The sequence below is a fragment of the Solanum pennellii genome, chromosome 4 (genome assembly GCF_001406875.1).
Source record: "Solanum pennellii chromosome 4, SPENNV200".
NCBI classification, from domain to species: Eukaryota; Viridiplantae; Streptophyta; class Magnoliopsida; order Solanales; family Solanaceae; genus Solanum; species Solanum pennellii.
Genome location: NC_028640.1, coordinates 52005655 through 52016781, shown reverse-complemented (window position 1 = coordinate 52016781; position 11127 = coordinate 52005655). Strand labels below are relative to the sequence as shown.

The following is an 11127-nucleotide window of genomic DNA, read 5'->3' as shown; positions in this document are numbered from 1 at the left end:
AAGGTTCTTTGAATAAGTATTTTTTATAATACATTAAAATGTATTTACCTGTTATCCGGCATAGCCATCCGTTCTTTCTCGTTTTACTCTCTCTTACTTGTTCTAGTTCTTCATCTAACAAATCACATAAATGGATTGATATGGTAAAGTCAAATCCTCCATTTAACTAGAAATAAAAATATCTCCAATTAAAAAAGAATCAAGAGTGTAAAAGTTTGATTATTTCACATGTGACACATATATTTTACTTACAACATTTTTTAATCCACAATAAACATTTCAATTTTACCACTTAATATTAGTAAAGACATTAATATAAATTCAATCACAATATACATTTTTATATATAAATGTAAAATACCTACACAATAAGCACTTATATATAAATTTACACAACAAACATCTATATATAAATTCAACACAACAGATGCATATGTATAAATGGAACAAAATAAATACTATATATAAATTCAACACAACAAATACATTTACATAAATTCAACATAACAAAAATATTTATATAAAATTACGACTTAACTTTGAAAAGTTTAATCATAATATCTAAACAAATTAAAGATAATAAATGAAGTTTATGAGTACAAGCATAATGTCAAACTTAAAATAATAAAATTGTTTTTTCCATAAGAACACATTCTTCAACACTTTCTTAATGTATAACTCTCCATCCAAAGCTTTCGAGCTTAATCTGTAGCCATTGTAAGAAGCACTTGTTGAATGCTTTTTTAAGAAACATGTTCATAAAATAGTTGTACATAACACCCCTTTCAAATATATCGAAAATGTTTGCCGAAAAATTCGTACACTTATCAATGACAAAATAATCTACCGCATGAGATGTAGCAGTACTTTTGTTAGACATTAACTCTACTAAAGATTGTATATCTTCTTTCATTGATGCAGCTATAGATTTTGTCTTACTTTTTTTCACTTGATTACTAGTTTCAATACCATCAATTAAAATTGGTCTTTTTAATGATGGTTTAGGAAACATAGTAGAATTCATATCGTATGGATCATCACCCCCTTCATTATTAGTATTAAATGAAGTGTTCCATATCATCATTATCAATACCATTTGATCTTTCTTCGTCAGAATCTACCTTAGTTTCAAAAAATTGGGGTTGATTTGAGGAACATGTTCTTTCCCCCGTAGCAACAATATTCGAAAATAATTCATCATAGCGAAATCATATATATGAAAAATCATATCCCTAAATTTTCTACATCGAACATCCTCCTGTAACAAAAGATGAAACATTAAATTTAAGTAAATAAAAATGTAACAATAAAAGAAATAAAGACATAAAAATGTATCTTAATTTCACTTCCATCAATCATCATTTACCATAATTGTATTTTTGATGACATCCCATCATATACATGTATCTCCTCACATCAATTGCTTAAAAAGAATCAACTCGGCTTTCATGCTATTTCAATGATTTTTCATTTATTTTTTTTATGACATCTTTCCTTTTTTCATTGAATGCTTTAATCATATTTTTCACCGAACTCTAGATAATGAGTATTTGGTCTATTTCATTTCCAAATCTCTAATTCACGTAACTCTATATATATCACATGAGAATAATCACTCCACCTAGCATTACTTTGTGTTACCGACATGGTGTAACTTATTTAAAGATGAAAATTGATAAGAAAATTGAAAATAACTACTTTCATAATTCTATATAGATGACAAATATATACTACACATAATCAAATTATATATACATAAGTTCAAAAAAAAAACACAAAAAGAAATTAGCTACAGAAGAAGCACAAAAAATACACAAGGAAAAAACAAGAATCGAAAAATGATCAAGAAAACTTATAGTTTCACGCTGATTTCATTTTTCCTACATTTGATATTGTTGCTATCAGCTTTAGATCTTCATCCTTCAAATTAGAGAAAAAGAAGAAGAAGCTTAGCCGTCGTACTACGTGAAAAAGAAAATTGGGGAGAGAAATATTAGGGTTAATTCAATATAGACAATTTGGAAATTGTATAAAAGAATTAAGGGCAAAAAGATAATATACATGGCTAACACAGAATGGTTTTTAAGTGGAAAAAAAAAGTACCTCGAGCCCTACTTTTAACTTTTGATTTAAAATAAGATGTTTTTGACTTAAAACAAGTCACTTTGATAATTGTCAATCACTTTAATATGTGTTCGTTTGAATTGACTTTTAAGTTGGTCAAACTGACTTAAAAATCAGTTTTTGACTTATTATAGTGTTTGACAATTATCAAAGTGACTTATTGTAAGTCAAAAATGACTTATTTTAAGCCAACAGTCAAAAGTAGGGAGAGGGGTATTTTTTTTTCAACTTAAAAGTCATTTTATATTGACCAAGTATATCACCTTTTTGCCTTTAATTCTTTTACACAATTCTCAAATTGCACATATTGAATTAACCCCTAACGTCACTTTTCCCAATTTTCTTTTTCACATAGTGCGGCTACTGAGCTTCTTCTTTCTTTTCTCCCAATTTGAAGGGTGAAGATCTAAAGCCCGAAGTAAGTTATCTTTCTATTAGTTTTCTTCCTTTTTTTCTCGATTGATGGCAATAATATCAGATGTAGGAAAAACGAAATCAGCGTTAAATTTTAAGGTTTCTTGATTATCTGTTTATTTTTATTTTTTTATCATGTATTTTTTTGTGCATCTTCTGTAGATGATTTTGTTTTGTGTATTTTTTATTTATTTATTATTATTTTTAGATTATTTATATATAAATTGATTGTGTGTAGTATATATTTATCATCTATATAAAATTATGAACATAGTTATTTTTAATTTTCTTATCATTCTCATCTTTAGATCAGTTACACCATGTCAGAAACACAAACTAATATCAATTCTAAGTGGGAGGATGATGCTCATCTCAAATTTATAGAATTATGTGAATCAGAGATTAGGAAAGGAAATAGACCAAACACTCATTTATCTAGAGATGGATGGAAAATACGATTAAAGCATTCAATAAAAAACAGAAAGACGCTATAAAAAACAAATGAAAAATCATTGGAATGGCATGAAAGCCGAGTGAACTCAAACTAAGCAATTGATGAGAGAAGATACAAGCATAGGATGAAATTCCACCAAAAATGCAATTATGGCTGATGATGATTGGTGAAAGCGAAAAAATTAAGGTACACTTCTCACATTGTTTTATATGTCTTTTTATTTCTGTTATTGTTACATTTTTATTTACTTATATTTGTTGCTTCATCTTTTGTTACAGGAGGATGTTCGATTTAGAAAATTTAAAAATAACGATCTTTCACTCATATGGTTTCCTTATGAAACAGTATTTTCTGATATTGTTACTACAATGGCAAGAGCACGTGCCTCAAATCAATCCCAATTTTTTTAAATTGAGGTAGATTCTGATGAAGAAAGACCAAATGATACTGATAATGATTATATGGAACACTTCACTAATACTAATAATGAAGGGGGTGATGAAAGTGATGATCCACAAGATATGAATTTTACCGTGTTTCCTAAATCATCATTAAAATGATCAATTTCAACTGATGGTATTGAAACTAGTAATCAAGTGGAAAAAAAAAGTACGACAAAATCTACAGTTGCATCACTAAAAGAAAATATGCAGTCTTTAATAGAGTTAATGTCTAACAAAAGTACTGCTACATCTCAAACGGTAGATGATCCCACCATTGATAAGTGTATGGATTTTTCGGCGAACACTCGTGATATTTTTGAAAAGATTGACATGTACAAATATTTTGTGAATATGTTCCTTAAAAAGACATTTGACTAGTGTTTCTTCAGATGCCTACGGATGAAGCTCGAAAGTTTTAGATAGAGTATAACTATCAGTAGTACCGTAAGAAAGTGTGAAGAATGGAAAAAGTAATTTCATTATTTTATGTTTGATATTATGCTTGTGCACATGAACTCTATTTATTATCTTTGATTTTGTTCAGACATTATGATTGTATGGTTAAACTTTTTTAAGTCAAGTCCTAGTTTATATAAATGTGTTTGTTATGTTGAATTTATATAAATGTATTTGTTGTGTTGAATTTAAAAATAGGTATTCATTTTGTTGAATTTATACATGTGTTTTTGTGTTGAATTTATATATGTGTGTTTGTGTGTTCATTTATATATAAGTGTTTATTGTGTAAATTTATATAAAAATGTATGTTGTGATTGAATTTATATAAATGTCTTTACTAATACAAAGTGGTAGAATTGAAATAATTATTGTGGATTCAAAAATGTTTACAAAGTGGTACAATTGAAATAATTATTGTGGATTCAAAAATGTTGTAAGTAAAATATGTGTCACATGTGAAATAATGAAACTTTTGTACACTTAATATTTTTTAATAGGAGATATTTTTATAAATGGAGGATTTGGACTTTACTATATCACCCCATTTAAGTGATTTTGTTAGATGAAGACGATGAAGAACTACAACAAAGTAGGAGAGAGCAAAACAAGAAAGAATGGATGACTCTATACCGGATAGCATGTAAATATATTTTAATGTATTATGAAAAATACATATTCAAAGAACATTGTCGTATATCAAGGCGTTCTGAGTACATATTTATTCAAGAGATATTACAAGAAAATGAAACTTGTTATTATGAAAATTTTCAATTGAAGAAGGTGGTATTTGTTGATCTATCCAAAAATTTAAATGAAAAAATGGACTTAAGCCTACAAGTGGAATGTCTATACATGAAATGTTAGGCATGTTCTTAATGACTTGTTCACATGGAACGGAAAATCGAAGGATACAAGATATCTTTCAACATTCGAGGAGACGGTTCATAGACACTTTCATAGTATTTTAAAGTCGTTTCTAAGCTTGCAAGAGACATTAGTAAACCACATTTAAATTATTGTAATGAACGATATTTGCCAGGTAAGTAACAATTTTAGTTTGTTATACTTTTTTAGTATGACTTGCTATATTTTTTTTAGCTCACATGCTTATATTATTGTATTGGGGCACTTGATGCCAGACATCAAAGCTAGATTGCCACAAGGTCAACAAATACCTTATATTGGACGTAAAGGTTATCCGATTCAAAATATCCTTGTTGTTGTGGATTTTAATATGTGTTTCATATTTGCATGGGCTGGGTTGGAAGGATCGACTTATGATAATCGTATATTTTGTAAGGCTCTTCGTAGAGGTGAACTTAACTTTTCACATCCTTTAGGAAACAAATATTATTTAGTGGATGCACGATATGCACATATGAAGAGATATATGGCTCCATACAAAGGAGACAATGTAAGATATCATCTTCCTGACTATCGTCGTGTAGCAACAAGACAATTGTGTGAACCAAGAGGACACATTGAAAAATTTAATTATATGCATTATTCATGTAGAAATATAGTAGAGCGCACATTTGGTGTTTGGAAAGCAAAGTAGTCTATTTTGTGATGTATGCCTTGTTATAACATTGACACTCAAAGGGACATTGTACTTGCTACTATGGTCATTCGCAATTATATTAAACAAAAATTCAATGTAGATGATGCCTTCCAAACGACTGAGGATGAGAGACATATTCCATCAGTTGGCTCCGAATTTGACAGAAGTTCAAGCACTAACAATATAGAAGAAAATATGAAAGAACAAAGTGGTATACTTAATGGATGGGGCTTCATGACATGTATGCTAATGAAATTGGTAATGTTTGATGTTTGTATTATTTTACTATTTTCACTTTTATTTTAGTGAAGTATTCTCTATCATTTTGATATTTGTATTTGAATCAAACAACTTATTTTTCAAATATGAATTTATATTCCTCTTAAAAATAATTTGTGGTGATAAAAAAACATGTGAATGATAGGCAATTATTGTTACTTATAAATGAAATTAAAATAAATCTTAAATTTTTCAAGTGATCTATTAAAACTATATATTTTTAAAATTTAAAATAAGTTGCACATATAAAATTAACTAAATAATAAATTTACATTTCTCTTATAAATAATTTGTGATGATAAAGAAACATGTGAATGATAGACAATTATTATTACTTATGAATGTAACTAAAATAAATCTTAAATATTTCCTTTGATATATTCAAATTATATATTTTTTAAAATTTACAATAAGTTGCACACATAAAATTAACTTGATGATAAATTTATATTCCTCTTATAAATAATTTGTGATGATAAAGAAATATGTGAATAAAAGAAAAATATTATTACTTATGGATGTAAAATATAAATTAATTTTATTTTAATTTTTTGAAGTATAAAAATCTTGAATTAATAAATTTTTTATCATGTTAACAACTTAAAGAGTATTTCAAATATTTTGATAAAAAAAAGTGTTTACCAGCACTTATTTACCAAACACATCAATTTTTTTTCAACTGCTACACTTTTATCCAAACACATAACTATTTATTTTATAAATAAGTTCCAACACTCTAAAAAAACTACTTTTTAAGTCAATCTAATCAGGCTCTTAGTTATGGACTACCAACATAGATTGTGGTATAGTGATAAACTGTTCAATCCTTAATCAAAGGTCTTGAGTTCAAGTTCTGAGTATAAAAAAATAATGTTTGAAGCACCACCCAAAATGAGTTTTGTGGTGGCGATCTGAATTTAGCCGGGGCTTCAATATGAGCTTTAAACACCAAATAAAAAATCAAATAAAAGTCAAAGTCATGGACTAGCAAAATAATGAAAGGAGACGAAAGAAAGAACTTGTGAATATCAAGATATGCTCTTCAACCTCTCAATGTTTAGGATATTTTGTTCACGATACTTAATTCTTTTTACTTTTTACTTTTGTTTTTCTTCAGTTTAACTTAATTATGTTGTAATTAAAACCATTACTGATCTAAACGAAATATGAAAAAAAAAAAAAGCATTTAAAGCTATTTGGGAGGGTGAACACAAGTACATAACACGTAATGAGCAGGATGATTTAGCACCTGAAAGTCATAGTTTAAGGGGTTGCGTAAACTAGACATAAAATGTGATAGTTTAGGGAAATTTAGTACCTGAAAGTTATAACGTAAACCAGACATAGTTTAAGTATGAAACTAATATAAATGTGATAGTTTAGGAGAGTTTTGATCCATTCTCTCATCTATTAATGAAATCCAAGTGACTGATACATACCTCTTCTTGAAGAAACTCGCAAAGGATTTTCTGCTTGCAAACTGTTGGATACGTATCTCATATCCAGTTGTTGGATATGAGGTGATCAATTCTTAAAATGATTCAGTCTCTAACACATTTGAATGTATAAGCACATACTGTTAAGGTATCCACTAAAGAAAGCACAAACTACTTACATCGCATTTTGAAGTCTGTACAAAAGAGCAGCAAGAATTTGAAGTCATAGGTGGCTGTATTGCTCTACTCCATATTCTTCAAAAACTTTACTCTCCAGCAACATAATTGCTTTCGTTGCCTTCAGCACTTCTTATATCCCATCCCACAAGTACTTGCATCTTCTATATTCTAGGTTAGTGTTTTCTTTAGAACAAGCTGCCCTACTCGGTCGTACTTCTCCATAAATTTACATTCCCAGTCTAGCAGAATTTGAAGTTCAGCATCACCAAGGCCTTCAAGGTTTCCATTAATATCTTCAGGTTTGAATGATAACAGAGCCAAGGCTCGGCTTGCATCTCTTCCAGCAAACATTGCATATGAACTACCAGGACCATAGAACATCCTATTTGCACAGCCAAGAAAATAAATAAGTAGGTTTTACAGACAAGAAGCACAAAATAAGCCTCTAACCAGTCTACCATTCATTTAGTTCTTTAACTTGACAGCAAAGTTCCAAAAAACTGTAGAAGGCATCTTGTTTATCATGTGATTAGTACACTCAGAGAATGCATACTGATGGATGCGAATCAGAAAACAGAAATTTATCCGAGCTATATTTCAGAAGAATCAACCATGGTCCCTTTACTAATTCTTTCTATACAGTGTTTGACTATCTAGTGTTCAAAGACATGGGATCCCGTCAACTCCAAGCAATTTTAAACACGTAGGATGAGATTCTATAACAGAAGCTGCAGATTTTTAAACATCAGCCTAGATGAATTTTGTGTACTTATTTAAGGCCCAACAAAATCCTGCTACTGCAGAAAGAACAGATCCTTTTCTAAGGTTAGCAATGACATATACTTTTAAGACTGTTGTTCAGAAACATCAAAAATGTCAAAGAAAAACAAAAGAAGCCAAATTTGATCCAATTTATCGTAATCGAAAACAAGTTGGTTAGGCAGGCCCGCATGCCTTCTTTTGAGACTACTAAGGCAGGTGCTTGACTCTTTCTTAAGGTAAGCAATATGTTCGTGATGGATAGGCCAAAAGTAATGCATTTTTGGAGGACCTGACACAAGTGTGACAACATTTTTAGAGAGTCAAAGCAACATAGTTTTAAGATTCCCTTGTTAAATTAGCAGGAAGAAAGGACTTGGAGGTATCTTTTTTTAACTGTAGATGCATGTGACTGGAAGAACACATGCCATCGGTGGAAGCAGGCAGGGGTTTCACTAAGGGAACTTAAAATATATAAAGAGAACACAACAAGAAGCCAATAAAACAACGTTCTACTTGTGAAAGTGCAACACAAATACATTATTCCAACGATATTTTATTTCTTTGAATGTTTTTATAGTTGCATCATTAGATGTATAGTACATACTTCTCTTCTACACAAGGCACCAAGTACGGCTAAAAATCATCATTCCTTAGAATCCACAAGTCATTCTTGATAAACACCATTGCTAGACAAAGGAAATATAGTTACTATATTTATCAGTTTATGGAAGCAGAGGAATATGCATATTGTTGAGTAAAGTATATGTTTCCTCTCTTCACCATTCTGAGGATGTGCCTCTCATCCACATTCCGAGTCTAAGCTTTTCATCTCCCTTCTATCTATCCTTGTATTCTCAATTCCAGTACTTAGATTCTGCAGTAGCTATTATCATTTAAATTGAGTTGTATTTTTTATTTGACTGTTCAAAGTAATAGAAAAGGCATTTGGGAGTGAGTCCCTTTGTCACACACCCTCCCTGAGTTTTCTGAGCTTCAGTGCTCCTTAAATGAGTCTTTGACAACACAGGAAGTTACAGCAAGAATATCTTGCCCTCTCTTTCACCTGACGCAAGTAATACTTTTTTACATTGTGTCTTGATGATTAAGCATAGATGAGACCGGGCCGTTTTCCACCGTTTCTTGCTTTGCAAATTGATAGAATCCCTTAACGGGATTTCGCAAGGGGTCTTAACACAATGGCATGCATCTCTATAGCCTATATGACTAGTTTCTCTTACGACAAAGAATGACTAAGGAGACTTGTGTTAGCTGCAAATGATGTTTGTGCAAGAGTCTATGCAGTGTTTCGTGCGGTCCCAGTTCAAAATTAAAGATTTAGGTCACTTGCCCTATTTGATCATCAGAGGAAGTTTGCCTTGGAATTAGTGTATTTGTAACTTTCCCTGTTGTAAGTCCTTAAGAACCATATTCCAATCATGGATTAGAGCATCAAACTTTTAGCACATTCCAATCATGGACCAGAGCATCAATCTTTGAAGTAGGTTGATGCTTAGTGGTAGTGCATACAACATCTCTAAGACAAAAGTATTGAAAACACCCCTAAACTCGACGCAAATTATTAGTTTCTTCCTCGAACTATTGACAGTCTACTGAACTTAAATAGACCCAATCCTTGCAACATGATGAAATATACCCCTAAATTCTCGTCATGTTTAGAAGTGTTTTCAACACTTCTCTTAGCTTTTTATTAAGACCTTATTCTCCTACAAATGTTTGAGACCACTTCATATGTCATGTCTCATGTGGCTGATCGGGGTGTTATTTAGTTTACTTAGTTAAGTAGAAAAGATGAATACAATAATCTACGCCAAGTTGGTGTTTCCAATACCTCTCTCCATCTCTAATGATAAGTTTTTTGTGCTTGAGTTAGACCAGTTAGCCAATTGTGTTTGGGAACCAATTCAGATTCCTCTAATATTAATAATATATAAAACTACACTGCCTCTTTCTCTCGCAAGTCTTACCCTAACTCAAATCATCAATTTCAGAAAGTGTACAAACAATCAAATCAAAGCAAATGCGCTCAAATCAAATCCAATAATTTTTCTGAGAGAGAGACTAACTTGGAGGTAGAGACGTCGTAGATCTGCCCTCTAATAGCCATCAGCAAAGGTTTTTCTGAGTCAGAACCATTATAAGCCCTAAGTTCCTCTTCCGTCATGTCGCCGAGATTGAGAGACTGTTTTTTGACAGGGACAAAGTCATCAGGAGAGAGGAACATGGAACAAACCACTTTGTAAGTCACCAGCATCATCGCCAAAATGGTGAAGAACGCCGTCGCCGATAACCCTGTGTACTCGAAGATGATCTCTGTCATCGTTGCCCATACCGTCGCCATTAGTTTGGTGGAGAAAACGGTTAAGGACTTGTAGTTGGTGGTCGTTTCTCCAAGATGCTACCCGCAACAGCTAGAGATGAGAAAAAAAAAGGTTTAAATAAATTCTTTCTAGCTGGAACATTACTATATGGAGAATCAAACTCTCTTATTGTATTTATTGTATGGGAATAAAAGTCTTGTTAATAAGTTAGGAGTTCATATAATTAATCAATATTTACTAATTCTGTTATAAATCTATTGTGTTATGTGGATGATCCATTAGAGTTATCCAACAATTAATTGGATTCATGTATTAATGTTTTTAATGTGATAAGATTCCAAGGTGATATGAACCTTGATGATATCTATGTATAATTCCAAGGTGACATTTAACTATGATATCTCAACACTATAAATAGATATATCATTCACCATTGTATACACTTGAATAAGAAGAAAATTCCCCTTCTTCTATCTACTTCTCTTGTCTTCTTCTCTTTATGATTATATTCTTATGAGCTTGATTTTATAATACGTTATCAGCACGAGACTCTATCCAATTGAGAGTGAGTTCTTGTTTTTCTTTAGCTCATATTTTGGTTGATCTCGTTATGAAGATCAAAGTATTATATGCATAAAATCAAACATATACTACTATTGGTTGAATATGACATGCT

The 11127-nt window shown here is 30.8% G+C and overlaps 1 protein-coding gene and 2 pseudogenes across 1 annotated transcript; 1 reads left to right on the top strand and 2 right to left on the bottom strand.

The window, feature by feature from the left end:
• Positions 1-434: 434 nt before the first annotated feature.
• LOC114076811 lies at positions 435-2692 on the bottom strand (annotated as a pseudogene).
• An 80-nt stretch (positions 2693-2772) lies between these two features.
• On the top strand, positions 2773-5883 carry LOC114076810 (annotated as a pseudogene).
• A 1391-nt stretch (positions 5884-7274) lies between these two features.
• On the bottom strand, positions 7275-10650 carry LOC107016029 (membrane steroid-binding protein 2-like). The gene is made up of 2 exons (XM_015216504.2): positions 10197-10650; positions 7275-7732 (listed from the first exon to the last, which is right to left on the bottom strand). Exons 1-2 carry the CDS (start codon positions 10469-10471, stop codon positions 7519-7521), a joined length of 489 nt encoding a protein of 162 aa, XP_015071990.1. The 5' UTR covers positions 10472-10650; the 3' UTR covers positions 7275-7518.
• Between the last annotated feature and the right edge of the window lie 477 nt (positions 10651-11127).

Bases quoted from the DNA above. Each gene is read 5' to 3' on its own strand.
- LOC107016029 (XM_015216504.2), bottom strand. From the start codon at position 10,471: ATGGCGACGGTATGGGCAACGATGACAGAGATCATCTTCGAGTACACA. The intron at 7,733-10,196 runs GTTAGTCTCTCT...CTGTGCAAATAG, and splicing joins TACGACGTCTCTACCTCCAA to GATGTTCTATGGTCCTGGTA.